This window comes from Eubalaena glacialis, chromosome 18 (genome assembly GCF_028564815.1).
Source record: "Eubalaena glacialis isolate mEubGla1 chromosome 18, mEubGla1.1.hap2.+ XY, whole genome shotgun sequence".
In the NCBI taxonomy this organism is placed as follows: Eukaryota; Metazoa; Chordata; class Mammalia; order Artiodactyla; family Balaenidae; genus Eubalaena; species Eubalaena glacialis.
In genome coordinates this window covers 33,932,223-33,952,375 of record NC_083733.1, presented here as the reverse complement: position 1 = coordinate 33,952,375, position 20,153 = coordinate 33,932,223, and the positions used below count along the sequence as shown (strand labels likewise).

Below are 20,153 nucleotides of genomic sequence, written 5' to 3'. Positions count from 1 at the left end.
CTGTCACCGTCTCCCAGTTCCCCTGTCAACTCCGGCTCTGTTAACACAAACAGCCAGTTTACAAGCCCAGGAAGTGTTCGGTGATTATAATAATTGGCAGAGGAGGAGAGAGAAGACATCCTGACTTGAGGAATAAAGTAGCCTGGTTTTGAAGTCCATGGGACACCAGGAGTCTGAATGACCACATTTGAACAACCTCTAAGAAAGAGTGTGTAATGCCCCAGAACGATTTGAAAGAAGAAAGAGAACAGAGAAAACCATCTCTAATCCATAAAACGTTAGCTGTTCATCTTTAAAAAACATGCATGCAAGAGACTTATCTCCAGCTGTGTCCAATTGATAAGATCAGCTATACAAAGCATTGTTTTTCCTTTGTTAATCAAGGCGAGCTCTGGTTTTTCTTTCAAGCATCTCCAGTGCAGGATTTTTTTTCTTCTGATTTTTCAAGAAGAGGGTGTTTTTTCTTTTTCTTTATACTTTTTTTCTTTTTTTTTCAAAAGGAGAAGTTGGTGAGAGCTGCTGAGTTTGGGCTTTTTTATTGCTTGCCTTTTTGTGGTTCAAGAAGCACTGCCATAGCATCCTGTGGGCATTAAAAAAGATAAAGCAGTGGGACCACCCCCCCAACCTCGTCTCTCCTCCCCCAAAGAGGAGCATTTCCCAACGTGGGTTCCTCAGGACACAAATCCCATGTGATGCTTTTGAAAAACAAAACTTCATGCTCTAAATAGGTTTGAGGGATGCAGCATAAGCTACTACTTAGATATCCGCAGCATCCATTACCATAGTAAGTCCTGCAGTAAGGGGTCTCGTTTACCTTTGTTTAAAACAATCTTTTTTGATCCCTTTACTCCTCCTGGCAGAATACCAATAAATACAGAAGACGGTTTGACAAGCGCTGGTCTGTTCTCCTCTGTACCTAGAGTTGTCCTACTGGGGTGGGGTCAGATAGATGGGACCTTTATTGCCATCCCAGAAATTTCCCAGCCTCCCAGCCTGTGGACCAAACAAACTTCCCTTGCCAGCCTGACAACACCTGAGTGGCAGCCTCACCACTGATTGGGAGCAGCTCTGCTACGTGGGATGAGATACCGGCCATTTTTAACTCATGCTTGGGGACCAAGGCAAGGCGTGTGCAGGCCAGTAGCTGGAAGGTGTGTGTGTTGGGGGAGACGCAGGAGGCGTGATTGAAGGTCAGTTGAAGGCAGAGCCTATAGCTTTCTAGATATTGTGCTGAAGAGTTTGGGTTTGTGTTAAGGGAGCCCGCCCTGTAGCACACCAGGTCCTCTTTATAAACCCACCAAGACAGCCCACCTGGGACCCTCTGGTAGAGGAAGGATCCAAACTGAGGTCTCTTCTTGGGACCCACAGGGGTGGCTATGGTCCCGAGTCCATCAAGTTGGCTCAGAGGGATAGAGGAGGGACGTTTTCTGATCTCATCTTTGTCTTTTTCCAGGGTGGAGGGTGGAACTCCCTTTCTGGGGGAGAAGTGTGGTCCTGTGTAATGTTTTGTGGCGGGCTATAAGCTGAGAATAACTTACTTCCTAAAAAGTAGTGCAGTAATTAACTTTTCAAGTGTGATAGGATCTACATAGTTGACCTAAATTCCAATCAGAACAGGGTCCCTGCTTCTTTGCGACCAGCCACACACACGTTCACAATGCCACCTTGACCGTAATGATGCCAGGTTCCTACCTGACCCCAATACTCCTTTAATATCCCTGCTTTTTCGTCCTATAGGAGCTCGTGGGCGAAGTTTTCAGAGAAACGCTCAGCGAGGAGGAAGAGGAAGACTTTCGGCTAGAAGGTATTGGAGTCCATTGCTTTCTTCCCAAGGGCAGTGAGGTGGGGAAGGGCCATCTGGTCTACCTCATGCCCCAAGTACCCTCCAGAAAACCTGCAGACCAGGTGGAGGAGGACAGGACTCTGACTCTCGGTGGGGGTGGGCTGGGGCTGGGTGGGGTGAGAAGCAAGAGGGAAGTGTAGCATCTCATAGGTTCACTCCGGGAGTGGATTCAGACCACCCAGGCTCACATCCTGACCCTGATCCGTGTTAGCCGTGGGGTCTTGAACAGGTTGTTTGACCTCAGCTTCCCCGTTGGGGGTGATCATAGTGACCACTCATAGTCCCCTCAAGCAGAATTAGGTATGTAGTAAGCACTGCCTGAAGTAGCCCTTGTGTTTCTCTGTTTGTGTCACTCACTTGGAGCACGGGTATGCACACACACACGAACACCCTCAGCCCCTCCCCGCTCTCCTCTGTAGCTCTCACTCCTTTCTTTCTTCAAGGAGAAGCACTGCATTGTAGAAAGAATTAGGACACTCGAGTAGAGGGCCGGCCAGCCACTGGCATGCTGATTTGACTTTGGGAAGCCATGTACCCTTTCGGAGCCCAAGTTTCCATGTTTGTAGAATGGGAACAAGGGCCTTTTCCTGCTTGATTCCCCGAGTTGGTGAAAGGACCGGATGGGATCGGAAAGCGTTTGCTGAAAGGGATAGCGTTTCCCTTTCTTACTCTGAATCAGAGGAGAGCATCACCGAACTGGGGCAGCCTTATGACAGTAAAGCCCTCTCTGCTGGGACCAGGACAGGCAGCTGTTAGGAGAGCTGGGTGCCCAGGGGTCTCTGGGGGGAATCTAGGCCTTGGAGGGCTTGGAGGGCCTTGAGAGGAGAGGAGACTGTGCCGGGAGGTTCTGGAGCGGAGCCTGGGCCAGACCCGAGGACTGTGGCCACGTGGGGCCTGAGAGCTGTGATAAATGTAAAATCCCTGGCTCCACCCGGGCTACTGAATCCAGTCTGCCCTGCAATAGGCTCCCCAGATAACTTGTATGCTCATTGTACTCTGACAAGTGCTATTTTGAGAGATTCATTCAGTAGCCTGGGAGTTGGAGGCTGGCTGGAGACCCAGATATCTCTCAGACTTTGCTCAAATTCGAGCAGGTCCTGAATAGAAGGGGGACAGACAGCTCTGTCCAGGCTCTGGGGTGTTTCCCTTGAGCATGTTTGCCTGTGGATCTGGTGGCTACACTCAGGGATTCAGTGGCTTTGATTCTCGTTGTTCCCTGGGCTCCCCCGAGCCTCAGCTATTATCCTCAGCTCCATGGAAAGATGCTGGGGCTTGGTACCTAGAGTAGATCTGGGGAGTCAGGTAAAAGTCTGTAGGATGTAGGGTCTGGAGGCTGAGGTGACCCCAGACATTGATTACATGGGCTTCAGCACTCATTCCATTTTCTATTCATTTGCTCATTCACCTGGTAACTTAGCAAGTTCATCCTCTTGTTCATTCATCCTTCCATCTATTCCGTCCACCACCTATTCACTATCCATCCAAGCACCCACCTGTCCTCTCATCTATCTATCCATTCATCTACCCATCACTCACTCATCACCCACCCAATAATCCATGACCCACCCCATCCAGCACTCATTCATCCGTTTGTTGCTCCCCCTGTCACCCAACCATCACTGCCTATTCATTCATCTACATACTCTTTTGTCACCCATCCATCAGCTGGCCAGCCCTTATCTATCACCTAGCCACCCATAATCCATCCTCTGCCCATCTCTTCATCATCCATCACTCATTCCTTCACCCATTTAACCATCCTCCAGTTACCATCCATCTATCTCACCATCTGTCTATCTATTCATCATTTATTGGGTCCCTGGTCACTACCCCAAATGAGGCACTTCTCTGGCCATTGAGGCTCAGTCTGAAATCATGTAATTGATTTCACATGAGGCATCTTTCCCTGCAGACGTGAAATGGACTGCCCACAAAATCCACCTCTCTCTGCTTTGTTTGATCTCTCTGTGCAGAGCATGAGCCCTGTTGTAATGAAGTAGGAAGAGCACTTGGCCTAGGAGCCCATAGCCCTGGCTCCCCTGCCAGCTCCTGCAGTGACTTGCTGTGGCTCTTGGCCAGGCCCCTCCACCTTGGGGCCCCTTCGCGCTCTGTAACATGATGCGTGGGGATGTGGACTCTGTGGGTGCTCAGAGGACGTGGGCACCTTGTAGGGAGGATGAACTGCTATGGGGTGGTACTTACAAACATTGGTTGATGGATGGGGGATAAATAGGAGGTGCCCGAGGGTCCCAGCTCCTGTCGGGGAAAAGTGTGGAGATTGGTGGCACTTGGTCTGTCCCTGCGGCCCACCAGCTGCAGGTCGAGCTTTGAGGGCAACCTGGGCACCTTGCCAATCACTCATGGTGTCCAGGCACATCAGTGCCACCACTGACGAGGGGAGGGGTTGGGAGCCACTAGCCTGACTCAGTTTCCCAACTGAGGGGTTAGATCAGGTTGCTGGTGGTCAAGTTTCCAGCCCTTTTCTTCAAACAAAAGCTTACACAGAAGCACAAAAGGTAAGACAGACCAGGTTGCAGAGAGATGCGGTGTGTTATATTCAGTATGTTATCTTTTATGTAAAAACGGTACCAGACAATACTCTGTATTTCCTTGTATATATGAATGCATACCACATATGTATGTATATTATTGTGTAGCTAGAGGTCTAGACGGACAGAAACAGTAGTTCCTTCTGGACAGGGGAGGAAGAGACTAAAATTGGAAAGCGTGGTCAGAGGATTGTAGTATTAACTGTAATTAATGTTTTAAGTTTTACGAGAAGAATATGATCATATATTCCTTTGAAATGAAAGACTAACAACAGAATTAAAAAGTGAAAATAATAAGTAAATAAAGCAGTAGGGTGGGACTGCTCTGGGCCTGCCTGCGTGGCCCCTGAGACTCCTTGGAGGGGATGCTGGCCCCAGTGACCGTATGTGGTTCTCTGGCCACCGTTGGCGCCAGGTCCGAGGCGCCCCCTCCTGCCCCAGGATGAAGGACATGGCTGTGGACGGCAGGCCACCCCACGGCTAGGCCTGGTGAGAGTAGTTCTGCCGAGTCTGGCCACGGAGAAGCGTCCACCTGGCCTGGAGCTGGGGCTGCGGGCATCCCTCTGTGCCTCGGGCCAAGGGAGAGCAAGCTGAATCCTGAATCTCTTCTTTGTCTTCCTGTCGGCCAAGTTCATTGCCTCTTGGCCGGCTGGAGGGCTGTTAAGGGAAAAAAAGGCCATCTGAGGCGTGAAGATAAAAAGAAGTCTTTTAGCCATCCCAGGAGAGGATGGCTTTAGCTCCTGCGTTGTTATGTAAAGCCGGCCCTAATCCAGCGTCTTAACTGCCTTAACTGGCCAGCTGGGAGCTCGCGGGATGGGAGATTAAGACTGGGCTTGGAGCTAGGGCTGGGGCTGTGAGCTCCTTTTGAACTGTGTAGAGAACAAAGTAAGCATGAAAAGTTCCGCGCTCCAGAGCTGGCCGGGTGTGGAGGGCGGGACCCGCGGCTTGGGGGCTGGGGGAGGTGGCGGGGTGGCCAGAGGGACCTTCCTCTGCTGACCCAGCAGGGCACTGAGGACTGGGGAGGGTCATCCCACACTTCACTCCAGTGCCCACCCGACGTCCCCACCTCCCCAGTTGGGCAGGACGACAGGTGGTGGCAGCCTGTAGCTTGTGGCCCGAGGTGGACATTGGTGTCAGGCCTCCGGGAAGCACTGTGTCTGGGGGTGTCCTCCCGACCCAGCAAAGACTGAAGTACTGTGCCCGTCAGGAGGGAGAGACCTGTAAATGGTCACAGGCCCCTTCTCTCCAGGTCCCCTCTGTCTCCCACCTAGTGCTGTCCTCACCCCTGCCCAGAGTCTTAGCTCTCTCCCACCTCTCACCCTCAGCCTCTGCCCTTTGAGTCTCAGTATCGTGGCTGTTTCTTGTCTTTTGACCTCTTTGCTTGGAGGTGACAGCGGGCAGAGTGCAACCAGCTTGGCGTCTTCCATAGAAAGTTGACTCCACAGAACCCAGTCCTGCCTTCATTAAGGACCAAAAGCCCCTGAGTCAGGCGACCCTTCCCACTGGGGCCAGGCCCTCCCTCCAGGCTCCCAGTTGGCCCAAGCCGGGTTTCGCCTGGCAGAGTCTGTGGGGTCTCTGCTTCCCTGGCCCTGGTCCTGCCGAGCAGAGCAGTGGTGTTGGGACTGAGGCCCGGACGGCTGAGCAGCCCCACTGTGAGTTCAGGGCCTGTCCCAGTCTGCATGGCTCGAACTTTGTCTTCCTGCAACCCCATCGGAGGGCATGAGAGGCACCCTTCACCCTTTATTCTGAAGTCAGACCCCAGATCCAGCCTGGCTTTACCACCACTCACTGTGTGACCTTGGGAGAGTCACTTCACTTCTCTGTGCTTCAGTTTCTTGTTGGGGGCAGTCGTAGTATTCCTTCCTCAGAGTTCCTGTGAAGATGGCGAGGTTATATAAGCCCCGAGAACAGCCCTGGTTCAGGGTATGCCCATGTCTGTGAGCTGTCCTGACTCTTGTCTCGTGGGTTCCTCCTTCTTGAGGAGGAGTCAACTGGTGTTTGTTAATTATTTACTAGTCCAGATCAAAGAAGGCCTATTTTCAAAGCTTCTTTAATCCTATTAGACTCTCTGAGTGTCTCCTGTCACTCTCAGTGCACAACATAGCCTGGCATGCCATAAGTGCTCAATAAATACAGATCTTCCTTGACTTATGATGGGGTTACGCCCCAATAAACCCATTGTAAGTTGAAAATATCATTAGTCGAAATTGCATTGGGTACAGCTAACCTACCAAACATCATAGCTTAGCCTTGCCCACTTTACATTAGCCTACACTTGGGCAAAATCATCTAACACAAAACCTATTTGTAATCAAGTGTTGAATAGCTCCTGTCATTTATTGAATGCTGTACCAGAAGTGAAAAACAGAACGGCTGTCTGGGTACAGAATGGTTGTAAGTGTATGGATTGTTGACCCTCGTGATCGTGTGGCTGACTGGGAGCTGGGACAGAGGGGTCGTACCACGCGTATCCCCGGCGCGGGAAAAGATCCAGATTTGAAATTCGGAGTACAGTTTCTACTGATTGTGTATCGTTTTTGCACCATTGTAAAGTTGAAAAATTGTCAGTGGAGTACTGACTGTGCTCACAAGAAGAATGAAGCCAACACCATGAAGTCACTGGAGTCAGGCCCCCAGGCAGGCCCCTTGTGCCCCCCTCCGGTCCATCCAGGCTCCCAGGTATGAGATGTCAACCATTCACAGAGCAGAGGAGCCCTTCGGAGGCCGTTAGTCCCCTTCCTTTGCGGTAAGAAATCTGAAGCCCAGAGAGGGGATGTGACCTGTCCAAGGTCACACAGCAGACTGAGGACAGTCTCTTCCTCACTCAGCAAGTATTTACTGAGTACCTGCTGCAGGTGTGGGGCCCTGCTGGGCTCTGGGTTCGAGCCACCCACGAGGTCAGCGGACCTTGCTGTCAGGGTGTCAGCATGGGGGAGTCAGGGTAGTGGATAAATAAGCCAGGGAGTGAGCACGCAAGGTTCTGGGAGGGGCGCTCTGTGAAGAGGTGACACCCAGGGAAGAGGCCTGTGGAGTGTGACAGGCCTCTCTGAGGAGGTGACATTTCAGCGGAGATGCAGGTACCAGGAACGAGCCGCCACAGGGGGATGTGAAGGGTGAGCCGAACCCCAGATGGGAGGAACGTGGGGTTTAGGGGAGCACAGAAGGGAGGCCCATGTGGCAGCAGGAGACCTGGGGATGAGCATGGGGCCATGGGCTTGGGTTTCACGCAGCTTTTGGAGAGAAACTGTTGGAAAGTTTGAGGTAGGAGAGTGCCAGATTCTGACTCCCATTTTCACCAGTTAATTGTGGCTCCTGGGAAGGATGGGTCATTCCGAGGAAGGAAAGAAGCAATGAAAACAGGAGGTGATTGCGATAGTGCAGGGGAGAGGTGATGGCCTTGGCCTAGCCTGGGGCTGAGGGGCTGGAGAGAAGTGGATGGGTCTGGGGGAGAGGGGGGAGGGCTGGGAGACAGGAGGTGGGCGGTCGTGGGGGAGGGAAAGAAAGGGATCCCGGGTACACCTTGGAGTTTTGGCTTAAGGAACTAAGGAATTGATGCTGGCACTTCTGAGGTGGAGGTTTTGGCAGGTGACAGTCAAGGCTTTTATTTTTGGATATGTCAGTTTCAAGATGCCTGTTTGACATGCAGGTAGGGATGCTGAGTAGACAGTTGGACACCGAGTCTAGAGTTCAGGGATCAGTTGGGGAAAAGAGAGAGAGAGACAGAGAGACAGAGAGAGAGAGAGAGAGGGAGAGAGTGAGGACTTCTCAGGAAGTGGCCACAGATAGCTCCATGGGAGTCCTGGGTGAGGCTTGTCAATCGGTGGGGCTGGCCGGTGGTTCCCATAAGTCTGGGAGGAAGGGGAGTTCACTGCAGAGCAGCAGGGACCCCCAGACAGAGGGGGCAGGCAGGCCACACCCTGCTGGCTTCTCTCCCTCAGTTCAGAGCCTGTCCTGCCGGTGAGTGTCAGTCGCCCAGACTCCACTCCACTGCAGTCCCCCCAGAAGCCCGGGCTTCAGCCGTGACAGCAGTTTCTCTCAAGTCTGTTCTTCATAAAAGCTCAGCTTGAACAGTGGAAATTCTGACTGGTGTCAGATACCGAGGAGGCTTTCATAGTTTCAAGTAGCTCGGGGTTAGATTTTAAAAGTTGAATTTCATCACATGTTTTAACTTGGGCGGGGATGGGGGAGAGTGGAAGGGACATGATATTTTTAGCCCAAAGAAAGCTTTTTTCCCTTTCCCTCTGCCTCTCCCGGCGTTTCCCCCCTCCCTCCCCCAACAGATGTTTCGTCTCAATCCTATTCAAACCTCAAAGCAGAGTGGCCATCAACCTTAAGCTCTGATGAGAAAAAAAGGCCAGAATGCTATTTGTTGGGAAGGTTTTTTATTTTTCCCCCTTTCTTCTTTCCCCTCAGTCACAACTGGCCCTTAAATAAAATCTACTTACAGAAAAATGTAACCGGGGGAAGCAGGAGTGAGGAGAAAAAACCCAGGAAGGGGTAGACACCTGCTGGTGGAAACTGCCAGAAACCAGCTTCTTCAAGAGTATTGCACTGGGTCAATTATATGTTGTTGTTGGTTTTGTTTTTCCTGAAAAGCAAGGGCTCCAAGTGATGGATAGTTAAGTCAGGATTCTTTGGGTTCTTTTGGATATGTAACCCAAACTCGCTTAAGATCTGGCTCATGAAATTGAAAAACTCTGGGGTAGATCTTGCCTAAGAAGGGCTGGTTGGATCCAGGAGCTCAAACCATGTCATGAAAACACACACACATACACACACATAGTTCATCCTCTCTCTCTCCATCATCTGTCCCTCTGCCCTCTGTTAGTCTCTCCCGCTAAGGTGGCCAAGATGACCACCCTGCTCTGGGTGCTCACATCCTACAAGCTGAGCCATCGCAGGTGAAAGAGAGCTCCCAAGTCCATTATTTCTTGCAAAAGTTTGATTCTTACTTTACTGGACAAAGTGGGTATAGATTTTGTGGGACCCAAGCTTATCCAGTTTGGGGGAGTCTTCTTTAAGAAAAAGAAGACATGCTTCTCTTTCATAACTATGGACCAGTTATATACAAATATATGTATTTATATCTTACTATTTACAATATATTTCCCACTAAACCTAAATAAATATACCCCCAACTCACCCTCCCCTTAGCTTGATTCCAGAAATGCTTGTGTTCACTCCAATACCATGTGACACAAGGGGACGTGTGGGAAGTCAGAATGGGAAGAGACAGTGCTCTTAACCGATTGAGGATAAAATATCTAATTTTGAAAGTGCCACAAAAACAACCAATGTCAACACATTCCAACTTGGAAGAAGCCCGTGCACGCGAGAGGCCCAGAAGCTTTAGCTTCGTCAGCTTCACGATGAACTGTCCTTTGCCACTGAGCTAGGTCACAGGGCCATCAGGATGAAATAAGCTGGTCGGGTTTGGGTGCTGGGCGCATCCCGGAAGCTTGGAGTGGGATCAGCCCCTGGTAAACCACATGGATTGAGATGGGGGAGGGGTGGCCCCCTAGAGAAAACCCAGATGCTATTATCAGAAGGGGAGAATGGTTGTGGGACAGGCAGGAACAGGTGTTAACTATTGTTGTGTGACAGAATGGAGAGACCAGTGGCTGGGGAGGCAGGAAACTGGGATTTTAGTTCTGTTCCTACACCTGCGTTCAGATTCTGATTGTGCTGCTTCCTGTTGTTTCATTTTGATGATGATGATGATGAGACACTTCTATGTAGGGTGACAGGCACTGTACTGTAGGTTGGAGCTGCAGCAGGAGTATTCAGTCAAATGAATAATGATACTAACAGTATAATCGGGGATCACTGAGCAGGGAAATCTAACCTAGCCTCTGAGGGCATGAGGGCATTCTTCTCAGAGGTAGGGACATTTACAGTGAAGACCTGAAGGATGAACAGGAGTTGGAGAGACAGAAAGAGTGCTCTTGGTGGGGAAAAGCAGCTCTGTGGAGAGATGGGGCTGAGAGACAGCAGCAGGGAAATGGCTCCATCAAGTTTGCTTTTTACACTTAGTTTCCTCTTGTAAAATGCAAACGGTAACATACCCTGCATGGTGCTATTAAGAGGACTTAATGGAATAATGTGTGCACCCACTAACTTTACCAGCTTCCACGTACAGCCCGCTGCTGTGTGCAGGGACAAACAGATTTGTATATCTGTAGACCCTCGTTCCCCGAGGAGAGCCTCATGCAGATAATGCAAGAAACCATTTGGCCTGGAATGCACATATGATATCTTTCTCTTTTTACTGGCAGCAGATTTACCCTCCTAATTATATTTGGCATAGGCTAATATTAAAATTCATCTGCATTCCCTCTAACAGCTGCTTTTGGAGGGTTGGGGAGTCAGAAACATCCTGGCAAGCCACCCTGAGCCTAAAATATTTGTGGCACATAATCTGGACGTGGACAATTGAGAAAGGCCTGTGGCTACATTAAGGCCAGGGTCCAAACTCCAGCCAGGAAGCTCTGGCTTGTGTTAAGTCTTACTTACGTTGTATCAACTGAGAAGAACTTGCCAGGTAACCAGGCTAAGAGAGGTGTGCACCTGGCATTTCAGCATTAGTAATTTCTGGTCTTTGGTGGGGCTGATTTAATCATACCATGTTTCAAATTTGTCTCTTCTTCCAAAGTTTAATATCAACCAGGCCTTTCTGGATTGTGTTAAAATAAGCTGGCATTTGCTGATATCATCCAGGGTTTGGATTTTAGCCAACGTCTGGGATTCAGGAATAGACCTACCCCTTTTAAACCACCCCCTTTCCCATGCCAGTTCGAAGCCTCAATCACACCAGAATTCATGGTGTTTGTTATGCAGCCTGCCTTCCGTCCACCTGTGGGGTTTGGTGCAGTGGACCTCGCTGGGATGGAATATCTGCTCTGTGCACATACGGTACGTGCTAGGCACTGTGGGCAGCCCAGGAGGCAGCAGCCAGCAGAGCCAGCTCTCTCAAGAAACTTGCGTTCTGGCTGCGTGGATGTGACCGGCTCCTATGAAGCCATCAGGAGATCCCAGATAGGACTGCAGACTGAATGGGTTTAGACAGCCCTCTGCTAGCAACAAATGCATTTGTACAAATTGGAAAAAGGGGCCCCTCCTCCAGACATCTTTCTGCCATCTGTCCGAAAACTGTCACAAGCAATACACAAATCTAGGATGTCCGGCATGTGAACAGCGCCCCCTAGAGTTGTACCGTGCACAGCCGGCTTCTCAGAGCCGGTCTCCCAATGACCCCAAATGACCCTGACCCCAAGGCCAGGGGGGAAGAACCCTGGGGCGTTCCTCCTGTTCAGGAGGGTGGGGCATCAGGAGGCTGGATCTGTTTCATTTCACAACCCTTCTTCTTCTCATGCTTGGGCGGCGCCAGCTGTCAACAGCTCAGGCTGGGTGGGCTATGCCATCCTGCTCCCTGGGTCACTGCTAAACAGTCCTGAGAACGTGACTGTGGCTCTCCCAGCGTGAGGTCCCAAATAAGCCTCAGATGCCTCCCATTAGGTCCCTGGGTGGGTGTCGGGGACCCATGATCAGAGTTGCGCCCATTCCGGCATCTTCTACTCTCCCCGGTGCTCAAGGACTCTCCTCTTTCTCTCTCTCTTCCTCCCCACCCCCACCCCCTTTTTTTAAACTGGGGGAGGGGAGAGGGAAGAGACTGTCTTTGATCTCAGTGGAGGAAAAAAGTCTGTTCTGTTCAGGCTTTTGGCTAACACAACAAACAGTGTTTAAAATTTAACTTTGCTTAATTAATTAGTAATTCTGTTTAATGCTGTCTGATCTCCCTCCAAAAGGTATTTTGAAGCTTGAGAAGGGAACATCAAAGGGAGCCGGGTGAAGATGGTCAAGTAATGCATTTAATCTGGCAGTTGCTAGGGGTGGAGAGATGCCAGGTTGGGAGCTAATGTGGGACAGAGCCATCATCTGGTAAACACAGACGGCCGGCTGGCTCCTCGTGGCCGTGGCCGTGGTGAGAGGAGGGATAGGGAACAGCTTCCAAAGAGAAGGCACTCCACACGCTGCCCCAGACTTGTTTGAGCTGAGACCTGGTTTTAAGAAAGCAGAGTTGACGTTTTCTTTCTTCCATGGCTACTGTGTACGGTTGGGCAGGTTGTGGACTGCACAAGGATTTCCAGTCAAGCAGGTGAGCAGCAGGTGAAGCCTGCACCCTGCCTATCAAGGATGTATCCTCGTAGGTGTGCAGAGCTGCACTTACCTAAGGCACAGTCCACATGCTTTACTGTAAAGGGCTGGGAAAGTACATGTTTTAGGCTTTGTGGGCATTAGAGCCTCTGTTGCAGCTACTCAACTCTGTTTCACCGTAGACAATGGACGTGAGTGTCTCTGTGTCCCAGTAAAACTTTATTTACAAAAACAGGCGGTGGGTTGGCTTGCCTCTTGGGCTGTAGTTTGCCAACCCCTGCTCTAGGTCACCAAGGGTACTTCATAGGCAAGTGAAAGGCTTTGCTTCCTCCTCACTCTGTCCCTTCCCTTCCTTTTTCTCCTACCCCTTCCACAGCTTTCCTTTCTGCTTTCAAATTAGCAGTGTTGTTACTGTTGCAACTGAAGAGTGATCAGAGTCTCCCTGAAACTATGCCCCACAAAAGATCACCTCTTGGGGGGAAAAAAAACTGCTGGGCTGAACAGGAGTAAGAGACAGGGAGTGCGCTTGGGCTCTGGTGCTAAAACCCATCTTGACAAAAATATCTCCAGTTGATTGGACCCAGGCAACCTGTGGCGAACCCCATTCACCCTTCTCCCACCTGCCCATGTGCCCGAGGATGGATGCACGGAGGGAGGGCGATTTGTTCTGCACAGGGGCGGCTGGGGCAGGTGGCGGTTTTTCATTGTTTGGTTTCAGTGGGTTATGTGGATGGAGAAACAGGGCCCCTGAGTCCCAGCCCAGGCCTCTGGCATTGGAGTCTGCTTGGCTTTCTGACTGGTTATCTGCCACCTCTTCTGGCCACTGGGCAGGGGAGAGTGAAAGGGAGAAAGACTTTCTTTGGTGGGGACAAAGGGGCGCTGACTGTTCCTGGCCCCCAGGCCCCAGGGCAGATGGCTCCAGTCCTACTACCCGCCTGTACCTGTCCCCATGCTGGGAAGGGGCCCCGGGTGGGTGTCCAGGTGGTTCTGAGCTAGGGTGGGATGAGGGATCGGACCCCCTGGTGAAGAAAGGACAAAGCCCTGGTCTTTGGAGAAGATGTGCGATGAGGATAAGGGATGGAGGGGGATGTCCCCCTCCTCCCTGGGAGAGGAGAAAGGAAGGCAGGAGGGGAGGACCTGAGGAAGGACCGGGCTGTTTGGGTGTCAGGGGGAGGGGTGGTCTGGAGAAGGAGAGAGCAGGGACAGAGGTTTCTTTTCTTTGGGTTTTATCAAGTGGAACTTGAAAGGCAACATTGAACCTGAAGGTGGTTTTCTGATAACTTCCCTTTGAACTTGAAGTTTGGTTTCGATAAGCCTGGCTGGCTTGCATCTCCAGCCAGGACCTCGGCAGAGGGAGGCAGCAGCTTTGAAGATGGAGCTGGCCTTTGTTTTTCTTTCTTCTTTTTCTTTTTCTTCTTCCCATGATGGTGGCAGCTCTGGCCCAGCAGTGCACCGATAGATTTGAGATGGAGGGGTCAGGGTGGCGCAGGCTGTATGCTTGGCTGTCCTTGGGTCACTGGCCAATCTCCCACCTGACTTCCCTGGGGCTCGGCGTCACACCAGAGCGGGACAGCTCCTGGCCGTGGAGGTGTTTGCTTTGGAGGAGCAGGGAGGGCTGGACTTGGTTTCATCCACTACCCCAGGAGCGGTCAGCACCAGTGACCTTCCCCTTACAACCACCCCAGTGATGAGGATGCCAAGTGCCCCGACCCCGGAGGAGCCAGATCTTTTAGGTTTATTCTCATTGGCCTCATTCTGTGAAACAACCAGGGAGGAGCCAGGGTCTGTGATCTCTAGCCAGAGCCCCTGACAGCTCTAGGGAGTTGTTGCCTTGCTGCGGGGACATACAGAGCTGGGGGCTCCCTGCATCCCACTGGGTGTGAAGAGAAGGATGGGGACACCCGGCAGTGGCTGCCTCAGCCCCCATGCCCAGCCGAGAGGGGAGCTGTGATGGAGCCAGGTCAGCCACTGGCCGCCATGGCCTTCCTGTCCCCGCCTGTCTGGCCTGTGACTGCAGCATCTTTATCTTTATCTCCTTCCTCCCTGTCCTGCTCCCCACCCAGGCTGATACGACGCTTTGTGTCTGTTTGTATCCAAAAGCCTCAGTTTTTAAAAAGCTTAGCTGCCCACTTCATGATTCCTAAAAGATTAAATGTGTCAGGACGTCATTCCCCAGACTATTACTACTAATGGCTGGACCCCGTATGCTGGCCCTGGCTGGGTCTTAGCCCTTTCAGTCATAGCTCCTTGAATCCACACAGGAATCCTCTGGGGAGGGGACTGTTATCATCCCCATTTTACAGCTGGGGAAACTGAGATGTCTAGAGAAGTTATGTGACCTGCCCAGGGCCACACACAGTGTCGGGAGCATCAGAACCCAAGCAGAGACTAACTTCTCCCTGGGCTGGCACCAAGTCTCCTGAACCGAGCCAGGAATGGCATGGAGTGGTCGAGAGCATGAGCCAGGTCGCTTGGGTTCAAATCCCAACCCCGTCAATTAGTAGCAAAGCACTTAGCCTCTCTGTGCCTCAGTTTTCCCATCTGGAAAGTGGAGCTGATAGTAGTAACTGCCTCACAGGGTTGCTATGAGGACCAAGTGAGTCGATGAACAGTGCAGTCAGCACAGTGTGAGGTCACTGCCTCATCTTTATGCACGGAGGCCACCAAGCTGTGCGGGGCCCCACGGGAAGTGCTTTGGATAACTGCTGGGCCCACAGGGCAGAAGCGAAGCAGGAGAGCTGGGGAACTTCCCCAGCAGCCACTCCTGGGTTCTGGTACGCAAGGGTGTGTGAGTGTGGTGTGAGGACAGGGGTGGGGGGGAGGCAAAGCCCCCCACCTAGTTTCCTGGCCTGGTGGCTGCATTTCTCCAGGCTCCTGACTTCCCAAGAAAGTCCACCCATGGTTGGGGCCACTGCCCAGTCATCTCAGCTCCTTACATGGCCCTCCTGGGCCACGCTGAGTCAGGCATAAGGGGACAGTTCCTCAAGTGGGAGCCAGGCTCCATTTGCTCCCCTGTAAAACAGGACAACAGAATCACTGCCCCGGGGCAGCTGAGGGAATCTAAAGAGAGGTGCTGTGAGGCTGTTTTGGAAAGCACATTTTTGAGCAAACTTGAGTCCCCTTTATCAGGCAGAGACAGGAGGGGCTGAAGGGGTCTTGTGGGACTTTCAAGATTTGAGGGAACCTCGTGGGCTGGGTCCTAGCTCAGAGATGACGGCTGCTCCCCTGCACTGTTCTCCTGGCACCTCTTAGGGGTATTCACGGGAAAATGGTGTCCACAGGCCCCGGGCTTCCGTGCCCACCTTCCCACTGCTCCTGGGAGGACGCACAAGGACCATAGAACCCTCCGCTCAATACCTTTGGCAGAGGGAGGACCCCCTAGGTGAGCAGAGCCAGAATGAAAGGCCCAGGGTGAGCTGGCTCCTGAAGATACCATGGTGTGCGTGCCTGCGTGTCTGTGCGTGCGTGTGTGCTCGTGTATATGCCCTTCACCTACCCCAATGAACTCCATTTCTGTCACTCCCCATTTCTATCCCTCTTCCTGACCACCCACCAGTGTGCCACATGCAGGTAGCATGCAGTGTGCCCAGGCAGGTGGCATCTTTGAGGACACCACAATGTCCTCCTGGAAGGCAGAGACTGCAGAAAGTGGCTGTGGTCCGGAGCTCCCCCTGGGGGCTCCAGAAGCACCTCTCTGCCTTCATTCACTTGCCCTTTGGCCCAACACTGCCCTGGGTGGCCTCAGGCTGCTTATCTGGGCTGCCGAGAACAGAGGCCTGAGAGGCCCACTGGGGTGACCTGAGCAGCGGGCAAAGAGGCACCCTGGGAAGAGGGTCTCCCCTGGGACAGCCCTGGGCATTAACGGGGCCAGAGGACAGAACAGTTGGACTCCAGCAAACCGGCAGGGCAGAATGGGCCCCGCGCCATGGTGAGGACATCCTCAGGACAAAGCCACAGGGAGCTGGTGGCCCCGCAGCCCGGCACCTGGGCTTGGGAGGCTCGGGACCCACCTCCTCACGCTTTCGCCCTCGCCTCTCCCTGCAGTGGCCCTGCCTCCCGAGAAGACGGACGGGCTGGCCAGTGGAGATGAGAAGAAGATGGAGAAGACAGGCGAATCCTGCCCGGGCTCCAAGAAGCAGCTGAAATTCGAAGTAAGTTTCCTTTCCTGGTGCTGGGCCCTGGATGGAAGGGTTTTCTCTTCTCGGTGCTGCTTTTCGAGGAGGGAAGCTGAGGCCCATCCAGATGTGAAGGCCCCTCCCCTCCTGGGTGAATAGCCGCCCTCTGGGAGAGGTTTCTCCTGCTACATCTGGGGCCGCCCCAGCTCAGCTCAGGCCCTGGGGACTCACCTCTGCCCTCCCCTCTCAGCTTGGGGCCCCTCTCAACATGGGGTGGTGGCCAGAGGATGCCCCTGGGCTGTGGCCTGGTGGCCTGGGGGAAGGACAAGAGAGTGAACGGGGGAGACGGCACCCTGGCCCTGGTGCTGCTGTTACTGCCTGGGTGACCACCCTCTTCTCTGGGCCTCAGTTTCCTCATTGGTGAAAGAAATCTTTGCTTCTAGCTCCCAAGGCTGTTCTGGGGAGCATGTGGGGACTCTCAGGTGGGGTGGACGACCAGGAGACCTGGGGCAGGTCCCTGACTCTGTCTGGGACTCAGGTGGTCAACACCAAAGGGGACATGCCCGCCCAGAGCCCACAGTCTGTCTGTCCTGCCTCCCCGAATGGAATATTAAGCTCCTTCTGTGTACCAAGCACAGGGCCAGGTGCTGAGAGCAAGACCTAGACCTGCCCTCAGGGAGCTTACCGGCTTCTCCCCGCCCTCCTTTTACCCTCCCTCCTTCCTCCTCTGTTTCCTTCATGAGATCACTAGGGCATAGCTCTGGGGCCAGCAGATGGGGGACAGTTCCCAGCTCCACCGCCGCCTCACTTGCCCCTCCCCCCCCCCGCCCCCCGTGAAATGGCGATGTCTATCTTATTGGGATGTCGGAAGCATGCTGAGTTAAGGCATCTCAAGTGCTTCAAAGGGTGTTCAATTCAGAATGAGTACTTTCTTTCCTCCTTCCAACCACTGTTGATTGACAGCTGCGGGTACCAGGGAACCCGGCAGTGAACTGGACATGGTTCCTGCCCTCATGGAGCACAGCGTGGCAAGGGGGACAGATGAGTGACCCAGGCCCAGTAACTGCACAGTTGGTGACATGATGGGGATCTGGGAGCATGGAGGGGGACAGGGAGGTCACCTAAGTGAGGCCGGAGGGCTGCGGAGTGATGGGCATTTTGGCAATCCAGACACTCGGTGCAGTGCCCGGAGGAGGGAGCCGCAGCTGCAGGCAGAGGTTGGAGAGGGCGAGTGTCTGTGCTGAGCCTCTGGGCGTAGGAGGTGGAGTTGGGAGAGGTGATGCACGGGGGTTGCCTTTGGGCTCAGGAGGACACTTCTGGTGGAGGGGAGAGGAGGAGCAGAGGCCTGGAGGCTTGGCAGTGCCGGCGGGCTGTGCGGGGCTAGCAAGCTGCATTGTGCAGGGAGTCGGGGGGATGTCGCAGGAGTGTGGGGAAGACAGGTCGCCAAGGGCCCTGAATGCAGGAGCTGAGGGGTCTGGCGACATCTAGTTGAGAAGCTGTGGGTGCTGAGCTTCTTCCTGAGCTCCCCGACCCCGGGTCCCTGCAGGTCTTCTGGGGGTGCTTGGCAAAGCCAATGCCAAGCCCAGCGGCAGAGGGAAGGCCCAGACCCAGACGTCTTCCCAGGAAGCCCAAGTGGGTCCGGCTGTTGCCTGTGACTCATCCATGGTCCCAGAGGAAGACTCACCTGAGAGGTCCAGGGCTGGGGGGACAAGGAGGTACACGTGACAGAGGTCACGGGAGGTGGGGGTAGTTACTTAACCCGTGTTCCTGAACTTCTAACCCGAGCTGTCTTTGGAGCCACGTGGAGGGGCTGGGAGAGGGAAGCAGGTAAACACTGTGTGAGTGTGTGTGTGTGCGCGTAGGTGTGTGTATGTGTGTGCATGTATGTATGAATGTGTGTGTGTGCACGTGTATATGTATGTATGTGTATGTGTATGTATGTGTGGGAGTGTATATGCATACGTATACGTGTCCGTGTGTGTGTGCTCGCAAGCACGCACCCGTGTACAGGCATGTGTGTGGGCCGATTGCTGTGCTGCTCGACGTGGTGCCTCAGAGAGCAGAGTGGGCACTTGGCAGGTATCAGACAGGCATGTCACAACTGAGGGAAGGCCGACTTTGAACTCAGCGTGGGCCGCCCAAGAACTGCTGGAGGGAGCCGGCTCTGAGCTGCGGAAGCCAGGGGCAGGGATGCCGTGCTGGGGCTCACTCCCACCAGCCTTGGGAGGCCGGGCACCTCCGCTCTCTGGGGGCTTAGCCTGTCCTCACGCAGAAGGAGAGGTGGGCCGAGGCAAGACGTGGAACAGGATGATCTGGGGGTGTCGTTGCTTGTTTTCATAGAACTGTGGATCTTAAAGGCCATTTGTGGATTCTCTTTCCCCAAACGGCCGTCCTTTCTGGATCTCTTTGTCTGGGGTTCCGCCGGCCCCTGCGTATGTGCCGCCAGTGACGGAGCTCCCGCTTCCCAGCTCCAAGTCCCTGTGGTTGGACACCTCGGGTTGTGGGAGTGATGATGATGACATCATCGCTATATTAATCATTCCAGCAAACACAATAGCAGCTACCACCATTAATTAGGCTTTTCTCTGTGCCAAGAGGCATACGCACTTGTTTCCAGTTCTCCTAAAGCAGACCCTGAGACAGGACTTGGGAGGTGATCCCAGGGAGCATCAGGGAAGGAGGGGCGCCCGTGACGGGGGTGGGGGGGAGCTGATGAGCGGGTCACGGGCAGCTGGGCTCTGTCTGCTGGGGCCCCTCGGAGAGCCACTACGAATGCGCTCAGGTGTGTCCCCCCGCCTGGCCCCTCCCTTGTTCAGGTTGTCGCTGGGCATTCAATCCTTGACTCCTTGGGGCTGCCTTCGGACAGGGAAGCTGGGCGCCTGAGGTGGGAGGTCAGGGACTGCCCACCGCAGCTACAAGGGAATGTGGAGGGGGCCGAGGGGACATGGGACAGGGCAGTTAATGCTCCCAACAACCTTCTGAGGTCGATACCATCATTTTCCATAATTTATATGAGGGGAAACTGAGGCACAGAGAAGAGCAGGGCCATGTCCAAGATCACGCAGCTGCGGAGGGCCAAGCCCGGGCTGGCACCTGGGGCAGACTCTTTAACTCTTAATGCCCCTCCTGTCCTACCTTCCAGGTCAGGTGGCCACCCTGGGTGTCCCGTCACAGCTCCCTGAGTCACCCCTGCGTCTTCCAGTAGCGTCTAGCCCTGGGTCCAAGTGCATTCTTCCTGAGGCCACAGAGCCTCCTCCCAGAGCCCCCCTTGTGTTTCCTTGGCCTTTGAAGACCCAGAGACTGTCTGCACCCGGCAGGCACCTCTCCCCAGACCCAAGCTCCCCTGCCCGGCTTGGCCTCTCTCCCGGGCCCGTCACGTCTTGGTCATCACGCTCTTCTTTTTTTTTTTTAATGTATTTATTTATTTAATAAACTTATTATTTTTAAAAAAATTTTTGGCTGCGTTGAGCCTTTGTTGCTGCGCGTGGGCTT

The 20,153-nt window shown here is 53.3% G+C and overlaps 1 protein-coding gene across 1 annotated transcript in view; it reads left to right on the top strand.

Annotated features, from left to right (window-relative positions):
- The window catches only part of NKD1 (NKD inhibitor of WNT signaling pathway 1), an 85,004-nt gene that overhangs the window by 54,382 nt on the left and 10,469 nt on the right, over nt 1–20,153 (top strand). Inside the window, exons 4-5 of the mRNA XM_061172853.1 lie at nt 1,738–1,804; nt 16,591–16,697. Of these exons, the coding sequence (XP_061028836.1) occupies nt 1,738–1,804; nt 16,591–16,697 (174 nt within the window). The remainder of the gene's footprint in view (nt 1–1,737; nt 1,805–16,590; nt 16,698–20,153) is intronic.